Source organism: Monodon monoceros, unplaced genomic scaffold (assembly GCF_005190385.1).
Source record: "Monodon monoceros isolate NGI ecotype Baffin Bay Population unplaced genomic scaffold, NGI_Narwhal_1 Super_Scaffold_19, whole genome shotgun sequence".
NCBI lineage: Eukaryota > Metazoa > Chordata > Mammalia > Artiodactyla > Monodontidae > Monodon > Monodon monoceros.
The window spans coordinates 54,269,782-54,289,279 of record NW_021703775.1 but is presented as its reverse complement, the minus strand read 5'-3'; the positions used below and the strand labels follow the sequence as shown (position 1 = coordinate 54,289,279).

At 36.4% G+C, this 19,498-nt stretch overlaps 1 protein-coding gene across 3 annotated transcripts in view; it reads left to right on the top strand.

Annotated features, from left to right (window-relative positions):
* EML4 (EMAP like 4) overlaps nucleotides 1-19,498 on the top strand; it is a 155,510-nt gene that overhangs the window by 54,054 nt on the left and 81,958 nt on the right. For all 3 annotated transcript variants that reach the window (XM_029232119.1, XM_029232118.1, XM_029232117.1), the window contains exon 2: nucleotides 16,445-16,627. In XM_029232119.1, the coding sequence (XP_029087952.1) occupies nucleotides 16,445-16,627 (183 nt within the window). The remainder of the gene's footprint in view (nucleotides 1-16,444; nucleotides 16,628-19,498) is intronic.

Genomic DNA, 19,498 nt, shown 5'->3' with positions numbered 1-19,498 from the left:
GTGTGTGTGTGTGTGTGTGTGTGTGTGTGTGTGTGTGTGTGTGTGTGTGTGTGTGCGCGCATGTGCGTGCGCTCGAGAGAGAGAAAATGTGAGTAAATTTAGGACTAAATACCTGGAGAAAGCTATGAGTTTGTGAGAGGAGTTAAGGAGGGGAATAAAGTGGATTTTTTTTAAAGAGAAATATAAGCATTTGAGCTCATTTACTTATGAAAATAAGAAAAAGAAACATCTAATGGTGAAATAAATAAGTCTGGGTTGAGGCACAGTAGTGCAAAAATATCCAACCTTTTGATAAGGCTAAATCTCTAAAACTGTGACAGCAGTAACAAAAATGTACTTCACTTTAGGCATGTTGTGGCAGAGAGAGGAGGAGGAGGGGGAGGAAAGGCAGCGAGATAGGTAGGTAGGTAGGTAGGTAGGTAGGTAGATGGTCTCAAAGTCCAGTTACAAAAGAGGAAAGGGGGATATTCAGAAAAAGAAGCTGAAAAAGGAAGAAGTATTTAAGGTAGTGAAGAAAATAGGAGAGAGATACCTATCTTTTCTATCATGTAGTCATTGGCTGAAATTGTTTCTTCTAGATCCTCCTCCCAGTTCAATGAAACTTCTCATGTGGGGGGTTTTGTTCTTCTAAAGCATCCTCCGTCTTCTGCATGTCACTAAGGTAATAGGGGTTTCTATCTCATCCTTTGTTTTATCCTGTCTTTGCCGCTGGTTCTAAAGTACAGCCACGATAAATCAACCACTATTTGAAGAGTTACTGCTACATGTGGTACTTCCAGGTGCAGAGGAAAACAAAAAAGAAATAGCTTCTTCTCTAGAGGACTTTACAATCTAATTAGCGATTTAAAATGTAACTTTGTTAAAAGATGATTATAATATCCTGCATTGTGATGAGTCAGATGGTATAAACAATTCCACACTTAGCCACTCAGCTTAAGCTTTAACCAGCTCGGCTTAGCAGGTGACCTTGTCTCCTGCTTCACAAGATAAAAAATTTAGGTATAAAAACAAATATGTGGGGCTTCCCTGGTGGCGCAGTGGTTGAGAGTCTGCCTGCCGATGCAGGGAACACGGGTTCGTGCCCCGGTCCGGGAAGATCCCACATGCCGTGGAGCGGCTAGGCCCATGAGCCATGGCCGCTGAGCCTGCGCGTCCGGAGCCTGTGCTCCGCAACGGGAGAGGCCACAACAGTGAGAGGCCCGCGTACCGCAAAAAAAAAAAAAAAAAAAAAAAAAAATAGAACAAATATGTGGGCCTGCTCTCATCTTCTCCCCTTCATTCTTAAATAAAACAGTGTCCCTTCTTTCTTTTTTTTTTGCATTTTTTTAAACATCTTTATTAGGGTATAATTGTTTTACAATGGTGTGTTAGTTTCCGCTTTATAACAAAGTGAATCAGTTATACTTATGTCCCCATATCTCTTCCTCCTTGCATCTCCCTCCCTCCCACCTTCCCTATCCCACCCCTCTACGTGGTCACAAAGCACCGAGCTGATCTCCCTGTGCTATGTGGCTGCTTCCCACTAGCTATCTATTTTACATTTCGTAGTGTATATTTGTCCATGCCACTCTCTCACTTTGTCCCAGCTTACCCTTGCCCCTCCACGTATCCTCAAGTCCATTCTCTGTGTCTTTATTCCTGTCTTGGCCCTAGGTCCTTCTGAATTTTTAAAAATTTTTATTCCATATATGTGTGTTAGCATATGGTATTTTTCTCTTTCTGACTTACTTCACTCTGTATGACAGACTCTAGGTCCATCCACCTCACTACAAATAACTCAATTTCATTTCTTTTTATGGCTGAGTAATATTCCATTGTATATATGTGCCACATCTTCTTTATCCATTCATCTGTTGATGGACACTTAGGATGCTTCCATGTCCTGGCTATTGTAAATAGAGCTGCAATGAACGTTTTGGTACATGACTCTTTTTGAATTATGGTTTTCTCAGGGTATATGCCCAGTAATGGGATTGCTGGGTCCTATGGTAGTTCTATTTTTAGTTTTTTAAGGAACCTCCATACTGTTCTCCATAGTGGCTGTATTAATTTACATTCCCACCAACAGTGCAAGAGGGTTCCCTTTTCTCCACACTCTCTCCAGCATTTATTGTTTGTAGATTTTTTGATGATGGCCATTCTGACCGGTGTGAGGTGATACCTCATCGTAGTTTTGATGTGCATTTCTCTAATAATTAATGATGTTGAGCATCCTTTCATGTGTTTGTTGGTGATCTGTATATCTTCTTTGGAGAAATATCTATTTAGTTCTTCTACCCATTTTTGGATTGGGTTTTTGTTGTTTTGTTATTGATCTGCATGAGCTGCTTATAAATTTTGGAGATTAATCCTTTGTCAGTTGCTTCATTTGCAAATATTTTCTCCCATTCTGAGGGTTGTCTTTTCATCTTGTTTATGGTTTCCTTTGCTGTGCAAAAGCTTTTAAGTTTCATTAGGTCCCATTTGTTTATTTTTGTTTTTATTTCCATTTCTTTAGGAGGTGGGTCAAAAAAAGGATCTTGCTGTGATTTATGTCATAGAGTGTTCTGCCTATGTTTTCCTCTAAGAGTTTGATAGTTTCTGGCCTTACATTTAAGTTTTAATCCATCTTGAGTTTATTTTTGTGTGTGGTGTTAGAGAGTGTTCTAATTTCATTCTTTTACATGTAGCTGTCCAGTTTTCCCAGCACCAATTATTGAAGAAGCTGTCTTTTCTCCACTCTATATTCTTGCCTCCTTTATCAAAGATAAGGTGACCATATGTGCGTGGGTTTATCTCTGGGCTTTCTATCCTGTTCCAGTGATCTATATTTCTGTTTTTGTGCCATTACCATACTGTCTTGATTACTGTAGCTTTGTAGTATAGTCTGAAGTCAGGGAGCCTAATTCCTCCGGCTCCGTTTTTCTTTCTCAAGATTGCTTTGGCTATTTGGGGTCTTTTGTGTTTCCATACAAATTGTGAAATTTTTTGTTCTAGTTCTGTGAAAAATGCCAGTGGTAGTTTGATGGGGATTTCATTGAATCTGTAGATTGCTTTGGGTAGCATAGTCATTTTCACAATGTTGATTCTTCCCATCCAAGAACATGGTATATCTCTCCATCTATTTGGTCATCTTTAATTTCTTTCATCAGTGTCTTATAATTTTCTGCATACAGGTCTTTTGTCTCCTTAGGTAGGTTTACTCCTAGATATTTTATTCTTTTTGTTGCAATGGTAAATGGGAGTGTTTTCTTAATTTTTCTTTCAGATTTTTCATCATTGGTGTATAGGAATGCAAGAGATTTCTGTGCATTAATTTTGTATCCTGCTACTTTTCTAAATTCATTGACTAAATGAATTTTGTATCCTGCTACTTTACTAAATTCATTAGCTCTAGTAGTTTTCTGGTAGCATCTTTAGGATTCTCTGTGTACAGTATCATGTCATCTGCAGTGACAGCTTTACTTCTTCTTTTCCGATTTGGATTCCTTTTATTTCTTGTTCTTCTCTGATTGCTGTGGCTAAAACTTCCAAAACTATGTTGAATAATAGTGGTGAGAGTGGTCAACCTTGTCTTGTTCCTGATCTTAGTGGAAATGGTTTCAGTTTTTCACCATTGAGGACAATGTTGGCTGTCCCTTCTTAAGGCTCGTCCTTTGGTCTGTGTTTTTTACTCTAGTCCTTCACATCGTCTCTAACACAAGAGCTTTGCTGCATGCCCTCTTGTGTTAGTACAGCTCACTTTCTCATCGGTTCCTTCCCCAAACCCTGTAAATGTTGAACAAAAGCCCCTTCAACAACCTTGCACAACTCATTCCCCACCTCATTCCATTTTCCCCCTTTCCATCTTCAACCAGATTCCTTAAAAAGACTTCTTTACCTCCAAGTCACAATTCAGTACATTGCAGTCATGCTTCTTTCCCCATCACTCCACTGAAACTTCTCGGGTAAAGGTCTCCTAATAATTGCCAAATCCAGTGGACCATTTTCAGTCCTTGTCTTTTGATGTCCTTTCAGTCTTTGAAATTATTATTCTTTTCCTGAACCTATTATTACCTTTCTGACAGTTTTTATTCTGTGTTATTTGCACGTTCCTTTCCTTCTGACTGCCCTAAAAATAACCTTGGCCCTATTCTCTTCTCACTCCCAGTCAATTCTAGTGACTCTAGCTATCAATTATATCCCAGTACAGTTTTCAAAAGTACGTCTCTAGTTTAGGCCTTTGTCTTAAGCCCAAGACCTAGTTATACTTTTGTTGCAGTGACCTCAAACTCAGCAGGTCCAAAAGTGCTCATCATTCTACTTCCTCATTCCCCCTAACCTTGTTTCTTTTCCTTTATTCCTAGCTCAGTGAATGTTATCTAACCATTTGCTCACTATTCCAAATAGAACAAGGAGACCCTCCCCTACTTTTCATCCCCTCATCCAGTCAGTGACCATATTCCATCAATCCTGCATCTTGAGTAGCATCTCTTAAGTGCGCCCTTTAATTTCTAATTTCTAGTAGGTAAAATTCCTTTTAATTCACCTCAGCATCTCGAAGAGATTCTGTACATCATAGTACTCAAATACTTGAATGTATGAGTAAGTGCTTTGGAAAGATTGACTGTAATAGTAAAGAGAGAAGATGATTCTTGAGCAAAGAAAAACTAAGCTGAGATTAGGAACCACATACTTTCTGGCCTGACATCAAATTTTGATTTGAGAAGAAAGGAATGCCCAAGGTATATAATCTACAAATTAGTAGCAGTTTACAAATGGGAGGTGGTAAAAAGAAGCCCATGTACTGTAGTGTATGTATAAGGGGAGCCTTTTTGTTACGTACTAATTACAAAGCACTAGGTTGCAGAACTTCTTGACAGTCCTTCTCTAACCTTAGGAGTCTGTGAGCAGTCATTTAATTGGGCTGCATTTGTTGTAAAGAAGAGTAGTTGAGACCTAAATTATAAAACTATAGTTTACATTTGTCTGTTGACTGAAGAGAAACAATAAAGTACAATCTGCTTCAGAGCTTCTCACCAATCAATAGCAAGAATTTGAACTCTGTCCTAGTCTGTGCCTGGCATTACATTTCCTTTGTATCATTATATTTCCCATTCTGTCTGCTTTTATTCATCCTACTTGGTATCCCCTATTTGTTTCAGACACATTACACACACCCCAGCCCATTTAATTCCTATTAATCTTCCAAGTAGCTCCTGTATTTTGATGAATCTGTACCAGGTATTAATCTATAGAGAAGAACTTTCCCAAGTCTCACTTTAGGAAACACTCTTGATGGTTCCCACTTTCTTCTGTAAATATTAATCTAGGTCATTTTGCTTCATTCCTCTGTCTTTTATCAGCTTTGTTTTTAGTTTATCCTCATCTCAATCTTTGTAGCATAGCTCTTAATGTTCAGTTTGGTTTAGGTTTTATCCATTTCGCAGTATTGTGTGTGTGGGTGTGTGTGTTTATAGTAGTCCAGTTGTTTCTGTTTTACTTTGGTTTGGTTTAAATTTGCTTTTCTTAATTATAAATATAAAGCTTAAAAGCAACAAACTGAAGAGATGATCTGTCAGTAGCTTTGTTTTGACACTTATCTCCATGAATTTGTTCTTTAATTAGCTTTAGAAGTAGTTATCAAAAGCATAAATACACGTTTCATTCATTAACTTTCACCTGCTTTTACATGGTTTTATAAGAGAGACTAAAGATATTTATACTTTCAGTTCCCTTATTCTTTTACATTATTGTAAGCATATGTGGTTTGATATCAGAATATCTGACCAGATGTAAATCATTATAGGTTACTACTAATACAGTTGTATTATTTTAAAATAATTTGGAAAATTAGTGAATTAAGAAAAGGGACTATTCTCATTGTTAATTGTATTCATCATCTTATTCTAGTGAAATGGTTGTAATAAATCAGCCATGTTACACTTAGGTTTTAAAAATTAATGAAAAGTGATCATTCTTTTAGTTTCTTTACAGTTCATGTGGATTTCATTTTATTTTAAACAAAAGCAAAAGGAAAAAGGAAATGTGACTTGCCACTTTGCACACACATTGTTTATTTAATTTCCTAGTAGAGAAAAATACTCATTTGGGGGGCTTTAACTCTGTTATTTATAGAAACTATTTAGTATGTTTTAGTTTCAGAAGGCAAAAACTGGGTTTTGCATTTGAAGCAGTTGTACCTTACTCTTAACCAATTGAAAGAAGATCAGAAAAGTAGTGCCTGAGGACAACCAAATAATTGTAGTGAATATTCATGTGGTGCATTAAAAATGTGTTTCTGCCTGTGCCTGGAATTTAGCCACTCCCCAAAGCAGCCCAAGTTTTTTTTTTCTGTATCTTTACCCTCCTTTTGCCTGCGTGCTCTGTTTCCTCTCTCTCCTTCAGTTTCTTTGTCTCTCTTTATAAATAAGTAGAAAACTTTTCTTTAGATCAGAGAGCAAAGGGGCCGGAGAACTATCTTAAGAAGTTTTTATTTGTGCCAACATAGAAGTGCTTGGTGGTAGGCCATCTGGATCGGGAGGATTTCCTCAGAATGTAAAGTATGTCGTGAGATTTAGGGAGCTGGGATTTGCTCTGGAACTATCTGGGAAGGCAGCAGGAAATGTAGACAGAACTGGTTTATACTGCTTGTAACGTAGGTGGCAAGAATGGAAGACCGCTTGCCTGGTCTCGCTTCAGTGTGTGCTTCCTCTACATTTAGGAGCTTCTGCACTGGTAACGTATCTTTCCTTTCCTGGGGATTCAGACTTGTGTCACAAACTTTACTACTCGTGACAAAAGAAATCTGAGGATGTGGGAATGCATCTAGGTCTCTTCCGTGCCTCCCCTCCTCCTTCCTTTAAATGTATGTGTCAATAATGGCATAAATATTTGCCTACCTACTTTTATAAAGTACTTAAGACTGTACCCCCTTTATAAGCAAATATATCCTGTTGTAAGGGCAGAATGGGCTTTGTTCAACTTGTTCTTTCCCTGCGCCCCGTCCCCCAAAAGACAGTCATTATATTATTTGTGAGGAAAAAAATTAAAACAGTTTTTAGTGGAAAATAGTAAAAAAATAAAAGCACCTCTCAATAAGAAATCAGAATTGTGTAATTAAGCTTGACTTCTGCTTCTGTGAAGTCTAACCAAAAAACATCAAAAGCAGAAATATCCAATTATCTGTTTTTAATTTTGTTTTAAGTGAGACTTTGAAAAAAGTCTTAATTGTGAATGAATCCTAGCGATAGAACAAAGTAAAGTCCTTCCCTGGGACTAGCCTTCATGTCCGGAGTGCTGTAGCAAAAGTGGTTTTATATTTTATTTAACACAATTTCTTATATAATTTATGCCAGCAGGGGAATTTTTAGTAAGAATATCTTACAAGGAAAAACAAACTTAAGTTTTTAAAAGTAGAAAATATAAGTCAACATTGTTTGTGTTATTCAGTTGAAGACAAATTAGATAGTCTTATTTTCATATAATATTGCTAGGTGGAGGTAATTAATATTGTCACTTATTAGAGAAATAAAATATCCAAGCTTTAACAGTTAAAATGCCTTATTTAATTAAAACTTCTTTGAGAGAAAAATTTGACTTTTAGAAGTAGAATATTAAGTTAAATAGGAAACATTAATTCCTGCATAAATATATCTTTTTATGAGCTGTTTTTATGAACATATTTTCTTATGGTTTATTTCCAAAAGTAAATTTTAGCTGTTCTAGAATACATAATGCATAACTTTTTGATATAATACTTAAATATTTGTCTTGATGAGACAATATTTGAAGATAACTAATTCCATTTTAAAACAAAGAAAAAACCATTTAAGTTGCTAAATGCTTTCTGATTGGAATTTACTAATGTGACAAATCAGTTGTGATTTTGTTTTGTTCTTTTGAAGAAATGATGTTTAAAGGCCCGATTTTCCTTAGGGTGTATTGTTTTGATTTTTGTGTCTCTTATTAGCTTGAGAATATTTCTTTCAAACATTATGAGATGTATACTTTTACAGAAATGTTTTCATTCACTATGCATAAAAATCTACATGTTAACCAAACTTGTATTGAAAATTTGGGTGCGTTACTAAGTAGGTTTACATCACAGCCTGGATTAGCTTTGCTTTTCTTTACTGAGAAAATAGTTTAAGGTTTTTTTTTTTTGGTTATTTATTTATATTTTTGGCTGCCTTGGGTCTTTGTTGCTGCGTGCAGGCTTTTCTCTATTTGCGGCAAGCGGGGGCTACTCTTCCTTGCGGTGTGCGGGCTTCTCATTAGGTGGCTTTTCTTGTTGCAGAGCATGGGCTCTAGGCGTGCAGACTCAGTAGTTGTGGCTCATGGGCTCTAGAGCGCAGGCTCCGTAGTTGTGGTGCATGGGCTTAGTTGCTCCGCGGCATGTAGGATCTTCCTGGACCAGGGCTCGAACCCGTGTCCCCTGTATTGACAGGCAGATTCTTAACCACTGCACCACCAGGGAAGCCGCAATAGTTTAAGTTTTATTTACAAGGAATTTTGCTTTTTTTGCAGAAAATTTATCTAAAGTAAAAGTATAAGTAAGCAAAATCCTCTGAAATCCCACTTGCCAGAGACATACCTCCAGTCTCTCTATACATCTGTAGGTGTATGTATGCCTGTGGATATACAGTTCTACACAGATACAACTACACTATAAATGTTGCCTGCAGTTTTTTTCTTTATAGTATGTTGTTACTCCTAGTAAACTTTCTTATTTACGATTTTAAATATATACCATCCTTTTTAAGAGCTCCGTAGTATACAGTAATACAACTATTTATTTAATCAGTTCCCCATTGATAGTCCTTTAGGTTAGTGCCTTCACTTTTTTTAACTGTAAACAATGCATGGTGTTGTTACTGGTTTCTCATGGTTCTTCACCCATATTAGCTCTTCTGATCCTCGCCTCTACCATTCTACCCATTAAGGAAGGCCTGCCCAGTGTCTTAACATAAGTGCTTTAGGAAGGGGAGATCAGAGACTGTTTTTAATTTTTTTTTAATATTTGTTCTTTGGATGGTATTATATCTCATATCATATACCTTTTTGAGATGGACTTTTTTTTCCCCAAAGATTCATAGGTAACAGCTAATCTTACGGTCATTCCATTAGCCCTCAAAGCAGTCATAAAAACCACCTGGTTTAGTTGTTTTTATGACACAGAACCTCAGGGTTCTTTGGAAGTACAACTCTATCTGTTTTATCTGTTTTGGGATTTAATTTGCAAAAATGGTTTCATTGTTCTTAAAAAAAAAAAGTGAGTAATTATATAGTCTAGTCATCCACGTTCCTCATCCTCTCTCAGAAGAGAAAAATCACTAACTTCCACCTCAAAAAAGTATAATACAATATATGTTTTAATTGTCTTTATGACATAGATGTTCCATTACCTGTGGAGGCCTCCCTGTACTATCCCCTGCCCTACACCATTAGAAGTAACTATTGTCATAAATTTTGTATATGTCATTCCCTTGCTCTGTGGTTTTGTTCTAAGCAATATATTATTTACTGACGTATTTTTTGAACTTTATGTAAAGTCCGACTTGCTTTTTACACTCATTATTATATTCCTGAGATTTACACATGATGTTTCATGTAGCCATAGTTTATTTTTACCACTTTGTAGTATTCTGTGGAATGTTTATATCACAATTTATTTACACATTTTATAGTTAATGGACATTTAGGTTGTTTCCAGTTTGTTTCTATTGTGAACTTTGCTGTTGTGAACATTATTGAACATTTCTGTTGGTGTATGTATGCAAGAGCAGAGGTTGGGAAACTATGCCTGGCAGGCCACCTGTTTTTGTTTGTTTGTTTGTTTGTTTTTGCGGTACGCGGGCCTCTCACTGTTGTGACCTCTCCCATTGTGGAGCACAGGCTCCGGACGCGCAGGCTCAGCGGCCATGGCTCACGGGCCTAGCCGCTCAGCGGCATGTGGGATCTTCCCGGACCTGGGCACGAACCCGTGTCCCCTGCATCGGCAGGCGGACTCTCAACCACTGCGCCACCAGGAAAGCCCCTCCAGGCCACCTGTTTTATAAAAAAAAGTTTTATTGGAACATAACCACACAGTCATTTACGTACTTATAGCTGTTTTTGTGTTACAAAGGCAGATTTGAGTAGTTGCTACAGAGATGATGTGGTCTGTAGAGCCTAAAATATTTACTGTCTGGCCCTCACAGAAAAAGATTGCCAACCCTGCTGTAGGTCAGGGTCTATACACCCAGGAGGGGAATTGCTGGGTCATAGAATGTGTGCATCTTCAGTTTTACCAGATGATGCCAAAGTTGGTGTTACTTTTGTTTTTGTTTTTTAATCTCAAAGTCTTGAAACCGTTTACCGCCTACCAGTAATATATGAGAATTCACATTACTCTGTATCCTAGGGAATACCTGATATTGTCATGCTTAAAATTTTTTGCCTGTTTGGTGAGCATAAAATAGTGTTTCATATGGTTTTAATTTAATTTTCCTTTTCAAGATTATTAATGAGGTGCTTGAGCCTCATTTCTTATGTTCATTGGCCATTTATGTTTTCTTTTCCATGAGGTGTTTAGTCAAGGCTTTTGCCAATTTTTCTGTAGGATTGTCTTTCTGATTGATTTGTAGGAATTCTGTATTCAGGATCCTAATCCTTTATCACTTGTAAGTGTAAGAACTATTCCTCGTTTGTGAATTGCTTTTTCTCTTTACTGTGTCTTTTAGTGGACATGTATTCTGAATTCTAATGTAGTTTCAATATTTACTTTTATGGATAGTGCTTTTTGTATCTTGTTTAGGAACCTCCTCTCTACTTGCAGGATATGAAAATATTCTCTATTATTTTTCTAAAGGTTTTATAATTTTGCCCTTAATTCTTTAATCTGCTTGGATTTGATTTTCATGTGTGGTGGAGATAGGGACTTCAATATACTGAATTTTAATGAATTTGTAGATTTTAATTTAACTTGGGAAGTTCTGCCATTATTTTTTCACATACTTTTTTCATCTAGAATCTTTTTCTCCTCTTCCTCTGGGACTCCAGTGACACAAATATTAGGCCTGAGTCTGTGTCCATTTTTTTCCTCTGTGTTTAAATTGTATACATCATATATATAATCTATTTGCATATAATATACATACATAATATAAATTTTTTAATAGAAGAGGTCCTAATTTCAGAGATTATTTTTTCTTCTTATAAACAGTTCAAAAGGATTGGTTATCCAATATCCCATAATGTAGGAAATTAGATTAGAAAGAAGTATTGCTATAGACTGTCATAGTTAATACTAACTGCAAAGAAAGAAGCAGAAAAGGTATGAAGAAAGATTATAAGTTTGAAAATGTACTTTAAATTATTTAATTAGAAATATAATAGCCTCCAGGTGTCATTTTATCACAGTGCTTGCAGCACAAAGTAATATTTTCAGTGAAGACTGAGTCATCTAGAAGTTGCTGTGTTATAATTATGTGCCCTTGTTAAGAAGACAGGAAAATAAGTGATCCATTTTAGAAAGATTTACATAAAACCACTGATACTCAAAAGATGCAAGAATGTATAGGCATGCCTCGTTCTGATGTGAGGCTGGGTTGCCAACTTTTAGATATTTAGAATAGAATACCTCTGCAAAGGTAACATGTATTTCTTGACAGTTTAGAAGACAAATTAACTATGATTCACTGTAGTAAAAGCATGAGTGACTACTGTTGTAGTTTTAAAACTGTCATATTGGATATGAAAGTTTACTAGTTACTTTTTTTTTTTTGCTTGCATCTCTAATAAAAGAGACCTTACTTAATGCCAATAAATAGATTAGACTGATGGAAAAGATGTTTATGGACTTCTTTCTCTTTTCTCTCTTTCTTTCTTTCTTTTTTATTTCCCCCCCTTAATGAGTTTAATAACCCTTGGGAATTTATTTGTAGTTCATATTTTAACCCTCAAGGCTAGAAACTATTTTGAGAAGGAGCAAGGAAATAAGAGACTACCACAGTATAAGGAAAAGGAATCAATGTACTTGCATCAAGAAGGGGGAGTGGAATTAAGCCCCCAGAAAATAGATATATTTACTGAACATATGTATTCTTAAAAAGTTTATTGTGAATGCGCATGTGGTACATTAGAGATTGGGAGAGAAAAACATAACAAAGTTTTGAAAATGGAAAGAGCAAGAGCGATGGGTTCTATCGAGTCATCTGAGGAAGGAGCTCTAACTCCAGTTTGCTGTGTGCCCAGGAGTAACTCACCTAATTTCAGTCTTAGTTTACTTATCTATAAAATGGCAGTAGGGGCTGTTGATCTTTAAGATAGTCTCTGTTCTAGCTTTTATAATCAATGAATGCAAATTTAAGTTAATTGCCTTATGCTCTGATATGTTCCTTTATGAAATTGGAATACTATGTCTGAAGGAAACTTGCTTTAAGAAATTAAGCTTCAGAAGCACTGTATATTAGCTTAAATATAAGTTTAAATAACATATGAAAAGTAACATATGATACATTTTTGTGAAATTCAAATAATATAGAAATACACTAAAAAGCAAAAATTTCCCTTTACCCTTATCCTTCTAATCTCACTCTCCGAGTTAAAAGTAACCCAATTACCAGTTTGATGTGTATGCTTCTAGACTTTTTTCTATGTGTACATTATATACATATATAAATATGAAGTTTTTTGTTTATTTTTTAGAAGTATGTTTCAGTGTGTGTGTTTCAATAAATTATTTAGTACATGTTGTTCCCCAATTTGCTTATTTACTCCACTTGAGTCGTCTTATAGATTTTTCAAACTTCTGGTTTATATACTTATTGTTTTTAATTGCATGGCTTTCTGTGGTGTGAACATATAGCTTATTAACTCCATCCAGGGACTTTAGGTCATTTCCAATTTTGTAGCAATAATAAACAGTGTAGTAAAGAACACCACTATACAAAATAGTAACTTACTGAACCCTCACTGTATGACAGTGCTGTGCATTATTTCACCTAATAATCTCAAACCTGAGATGAGTACTAATTAGCATGAAAAAATTACATGAGGAAACCTGTCACAGAGCTGGTAAGTAGCAAACAGATTTATTCAGGCAGTGTAACACCAGAATTTACGCACAGTTCTACTTGCCTCTGAAAAGGTGAAGGGCCAAGATATTAGAAAGATGTTACAGGGTTTCAGGGCTATAATCAACTACTATGCCACTTTGCATCTCTGTTGTTGCTGTTGCCTTAGCTTGAGTGACCCTGTAATTGATCATTCAAACTGGGAAAATTTAGAGAGAAAGAAGGAACGTTGTAATATTTTTACTGAGATAGCAGACATGTTTGTCCTGGACAAATCGAGACACATGAACACGTTACTCCTAGCCTAGGCCACCTTCACCTTTCACACGGGTTACTGCATTACCCTCCTGCCTGCTCTCCTTACATTTACTCTTATTCTGTTCCAATCCATTCTCTCACAGAAACCAAAATAACCTTTTTAAAACAGAAATCTGATTATATCACTTCATAGTTTAAACCCTGTCTGGCTTTGTGAAAGAATATATTTATTCGGTCCTCCTGTGATTATTGTTAAGATACAGCATGAAATAGAGTAAAAGGCACTTAAACTGTGAGTCAGGAGTCCTCTGTTTGAGTTTCAGATATCAAGACTAGTTTGGTGACCTTGGGCAAGCTATTTAACTTCTCAAGCTGTTTCCTCAAATACAAAATACAGATAGACCGAGGAGAGGGATGAGGTAATAAACAGGAAAGGTACTATATAAATGCAGGACATTGTTAATAGTTAACTTTTTGCTTGTTATGGCCTTTGAAAAATTGTCCTTGTATCTTATCACAGTATCTAGCAGGTTGTGGTAGGATTTTTACAAGCTGAACCACCTTTTATGTGACTGTCCCACGTTTTACAAAATAAAAACTTTAGTCATTTTTTAAAAAATCAAAGTCTGTAAAAGTTAAGTGACTTACCAAAAGTAAAAGCTAGTTACCATGCTGGTACTAAAACCCAGGACTATACCCTTGGCATTATAGTCTGATAATCTTTCCACTAGCCTTTGCTGCCCTCTCAAAAGAATTAAGGAGATCATGTGTTTATAAAAATCACATAAATATTTTACCTGTGATTATAATTTAGATATATAACCCATCTTTCATAAATTAAGAACAATTTAGAAAGGCATATCTGTATAATTTACTGACTTAATCAGGACCTTCGGCTTACAAGTGATGGCTTGTAAAAAGAGAGTTTATTAGGTTACATAATTAGTTAAAAGAAATATTAGAGTAGCTCTCAGAATTGAAGGTCCAGGGCTTCAGAGACTAGAACTGGAACTCAGGGCAGACAAGACTCTTTATCACTGACAGCCCTAGGTCTGTGTGTCCTTATAGTTGATAAACCAAGAAGGATGGGCTACACCTCTCTCTCTCTCTCTCTCTCTGAAATTTGGGAGGACTCCATTTGGCCTAACCCATATCTCACAACCATTTTATGCTAGTATTAGGTTGAACCATATGAAATTACCAATAGTCCTATTTTTACCAACTAAAAAGGTCACTTCCTTCGCTTCAGCCTATTAATAGTGCAGGGTGGTAGAGAGGAGAATGAGGCATCCTAGATTGACATCCCTAATGGAACCTCAAAAACTGGTGGAGTTCCACAAAACAGCTGGTGTTCTCCTACCAGAAGAAGGAAAACAGGAAAGTATTCTGGGCAGACAAATATAATAGTAACCATAGTGTAACACACATACAGAGTATGGATTAGCTAGAATTCAGCTAGAACACTGGAAATGAAAAAGACCTCAAATATAAAAACTTCTAAAACAAGAAGCTGAATTGTTCTTATTAGTCCTTTTCTTAAGCATCTCAAAGTTTGACATATCCACCTTTTATGTAATACATGGGCCCAAAGCTCTCAAATGATACTTTTTGTACTTTGAAGTTGTGTGTTAAACATTTATTCAATGTCGGACATGTCCTGGGTACCTTCCTCATAACAATATTTAAAGACAAAGAAACTGAGGTTCAAAGAGGTAAAATAACTTTCCTAAGATTACACAACTGATTAACTATGGTACTAGAATTTGAAGTCTAAATTGAAGATAAAACCCAACTTTTCCTTCCATTCCAGTACTTCTCCAAATATTGTCATTGAAATACCTCTAAAGACAGAAGAGAGTACATATGTATGCCTGAGCTGTCTGTAGGCATATAAGGTCTTAAATATGAATATGTTTACTGCTCCATAATAAAGGGTGATAACTTTGGTTTTAAAATGCTGAGGGTTTTGTTGTTGTTGTTTTTTTTTTGCGGTATGCGGGCCTCTCACTGTTGTGGCCTCTCCCGTTGCGGAGCACAGGCTCCGGATGCGCAGGCTCAGCGGCCGCGCAGGCTCAGCGGCCATGGCTCACAGGCCCAGCCGCTCCGCGGCATGTGGGATCCTCCCAGACCGGGGCACGAACCCGTGTCCCCTGCATCGGCAGGCGGACTCTCAACCACTGCGCCACCAGGGAAGCCCTGTTGTTGTTGTTTTTAACTCAAACTTTGAGTTAAATTGTCTGCTTAAGATGTCTGGCACATTATCTCAATATGAGAAAAATGGCACACTATGGCTTAGTGTGTGAATGACTGACCCAGTATATCTCACTCAGGTCAAACCATTCTTCTGTGAGAACCTAATTTCCCCCCTGAATTTTCCTGCTTATAGTGAATTAGCCAATAGCAATTGATCTTTTATAAACATTTGGATTCAGATTGATCTAACAAAGTAGTATACTCTCAAGTTACATAGCTTTGGAAGTAGTTTGTAATTGCTATGTTACAGCCGAACTTTATTTTGTCGTTGTTCTTGTTACATACCTAAGGCAGATATTAGCTATGTGCTGTATAGAAACCACCTTTTTTTTTTTTTTTTTAAGAGAGGTTGAAGCATTGGGGAGAGAGAAGGAGCAGCAACAAGTCTTTTACTAATTATGTAGCCATATTTGGGGGGGGAGATTCGGAGTATAATAATAAAGATAGAAGTAAAGAATGCTTTCTGATCATTGATGCTGAATCTGATACATAAAGCAAAATTGAAGTGATTTGTACTCCTTATTTTCATAAATAATTATTATAATGATATAATAAGTAAGAAGGATGCTTTGAATAGTTTACAGTCTTGCAAGTTTCCAAATGTCTACAGAGTGATATATTTAGGGAACATTTTGGTGAAAAAACTATTACGGTGATGGTATAATATATGGAAAATTTGACTGTGGGAAAATTTTCATAATTTTAATTACATGTCAGCTGTATTAACTTTTACTATTTTAAATTAGTTCAAGTAGCTATGAAAATCTTTACAGAAATTAATCTGTGCAAAAACAATTTATTTTTCAATTTTTCTCATCTTTTAAAAGACTTATCTGGTATAGTTTTTCTTATATGTCATTAGGTTCTTTCTTAAGAAGTTTACTTTAAAAATATTCCATATTTTCTTTTCTTTATAGATGATAGTATTTCTGCTGCAAGTACTTCTGATGTTCAAGATCGCCTCTCAGCCCTTGAGTTACGAGTTCAACAACAAGAAGATGAAATCACTGTGCTAAAGGCAGCTTTGGCTGATGTTTTGAGGCGCCTTACAATCTCTGAAGATCATGTAGCCTCAGTGAAAAAATCAGTCCCAAGTAAAGGTAATTAAGTGTGTTGTAAGTAGGAAGAGTTTTGCTTTTTGCAACATTTTCTTTGAAATAATATATTAAACGTGTATTTTTTCAGTGATATTAAGATTGGGAATATAAAACTATAGTTTCTCTTTTGGATTACTTATGACTATAGTTTATTTTCCATTTCCTTTTTCTTCATCCCTAAGAAATTCTGAAAGTTTATTATTTTAAATTGGGAATTTTGGGGTAATGCCACTGATTGTACTTACTGGCTTTTATGTCATAGTGTTTGTGTGAATTTAGTATCTTTCAACTACATAACAAACTTACTGAGTGCAGAGGGGGTGGGATGAACTGGGAGATTTGGATTGACATATATACACTAATATGTATAAAATTGATAACTAATAAGAACCTGGTGGCGCAGTGGTTAAGAATCCGCCTGCAAATACAGGGAACACGGGTTAGAGCCCTGGTTTGGGAAGATCCCACATGCTGCAGAGCACCTAAGCCCATGCGCCACAGCTACTGAGCCTGCGCTCTAGAGACCGTGAGCCACAGCTATTGAGCCCTTGTGCCACAACTACTGAAGCCCACGCGCCTAGAGCCTGTGCTCCACAACAAGAGAAGCCACCACAATGAGAAGCCCGTGCACTGCAACAAAGACCCAACACAGCCAAAAAATAAATTGATTAATTAAAAAGAAAAAGAGAACCTGCTGTATAAAATAAAATAAAATTCAAAATTAAATTTACTGAGGGCAGGAACTGGATCATCTTTTTGTGTCTCCCATAGACTTCACATTGTATGTTGAACATAGCAGGTAGGCATTCATACTTTTTAAATGAACTCTCTTATCATTACAGAAAGGATTTAAAGCATTATAGTTCATATAGCTTCATTCTAAGCCTGTGGTCATTAGCAGAATCATGAAGAATTTAATTTAAACTCTGAAACTTACTGCCAACCCCAGTTCGATGGAAATTTTAACTTCTAGACATTGGGGATTTTCACAGACTGGAATAAACTGTTATCAGGACCTTGTTACTCTGAGTTTGGAGCAGATGTCATGTAGCTTTTCTCTTCTTCCAGCCACCCAGAAGGAATCTTAAATTCTTTAACATTAATCAAACAGTCAAACATATCATTTCATATATCTCACTGATTTCTTGGTAGAGAAGAGTAGATGGACATAGGCACGATTATCCCCATTTGGCGATGGGAAAAGGAAAAGATTCATCAGCTTACCTTCTACTGTGATGTGTCAACGCAGTTGATTAACCTAGGGAGGAGTCTTACAGAACTCCTAGGTTTTAGCTGGAGATCAGATAGTTAACCAGAACATGAGGAGCAGATGTGGAAGAAAGATTATGAATTCAGTTTCCGAATGTTGAGTTTGAGATATGTGTGGTGTATAGATAGATACCTGTTGATAGCTGAATTATAGGTCTAGTGCTCAGGCTAGTCTTGGTTAGGAATAAAAATTTGGGAATGTTCAGCTTATGGATGATAGTTGAAGCCATAGAAGGAGGATGTAAAACAAGAAAGTGGCCCAGGGTAGTTCTTTCAGGAGCTCCAATATTTCAGCATAGCAAAGAAAGAGTGATTCATGTTGCCAGCTGCTACAAAGAGGTCAAGTAAAACAAAGACTGAGAGGTGACCATTGGATTTGACATTTATGAGAATATTAAAAACCTCTCCAAAAGGAATTTTAGTGGAGTAATAGGATTACAAATCTAATTGCAGTATTTTGAGAAGCAGGAATTGAGGAGAACTCTGGAATTAAGAGCAGCAACTGTAGCCAGCCACTTTTTTCAGAAAATTAACCTGAGAGGGGAAGAGGGTAGTAGAAGAGGATGCTAAATCCAAGACCAGTTTTAATTATTTTTATTTTTTAAGACGTTATAGACTGTAGCAGAAAAATACATTGAGGACAAAAAGGCAGCAGAGAGGAAGATGATGTTGGTGAGGGAGGGGTGGTGGTAATTGAGGCAAGTTTCCTGAGAGTTTGAGAAGGGATGTTAGAGCAAGTTAAAAACTATTAGTCTTAGATGGAAAAAAGACTACTTCTGAATATTGAGATATCCATTCCAATAGAATGGAAAGAGATAAAACTAAGTGGAGGTTGATATATATTCACAGTTGTCAGGGCTAGAAGTTTCATTCCTTATCACTTTCTCCTCAGGAGATAGTGATGCCGTCTAGGAAAGTAAGGCAGTTCCTGGCTGGTGAAAAAAAAAGGCAAGTCGACATTTGGAATGGTAAGAGAGTAGAAAATGGAAGGCCACAGACATGAAAGAAATGCTCAGGGACCCTGAGGGTACTGGCTACCAAGTTGTGAAACTTTGAGGGAGGGGCATTCATTCTGCCTGGTTTTCTGATTCCCATTCTCATACCTCCCACCCTCCAGCACTCCAGGCCTTTGTGTTAATGGTGGAGAGTTAGATAGCAGGATGGTTCTTTTCCATTACTGGTTAGTAGGATAAATGTGTCAGTGGCATGGGATAAGTAAGGGACCTGAGAGTTTGGCAAAAGACTTGATTGAAACCACTTTGGTTAATAATGTTATAAGTGGGTTTTTAATTTTTTGAGGATTGCCAAGATCAAGCCAGGAAAAAAAAACTTATTTGGTTATAAATTGATTTTTCTAAGAGAATTCTAGAGTTGTTAGAGTATTAATGTATACGGGCTTTACAGGGAAGGTAAACTTTACATAAAGAGAGAAGAACAGGTTTCTATAATTAATATGTGTACCCTCAGCTTCTGGCTCTATATTAAAGTATTTTTAAATCCTATAAGACAAAATGATATAGTATTTGGTTATTATCTCATTTTAAAAGCTTATTTTAAATAATTTGTATTAACCTACAATTTAAAAAAATTTTTATTACGCTAAAA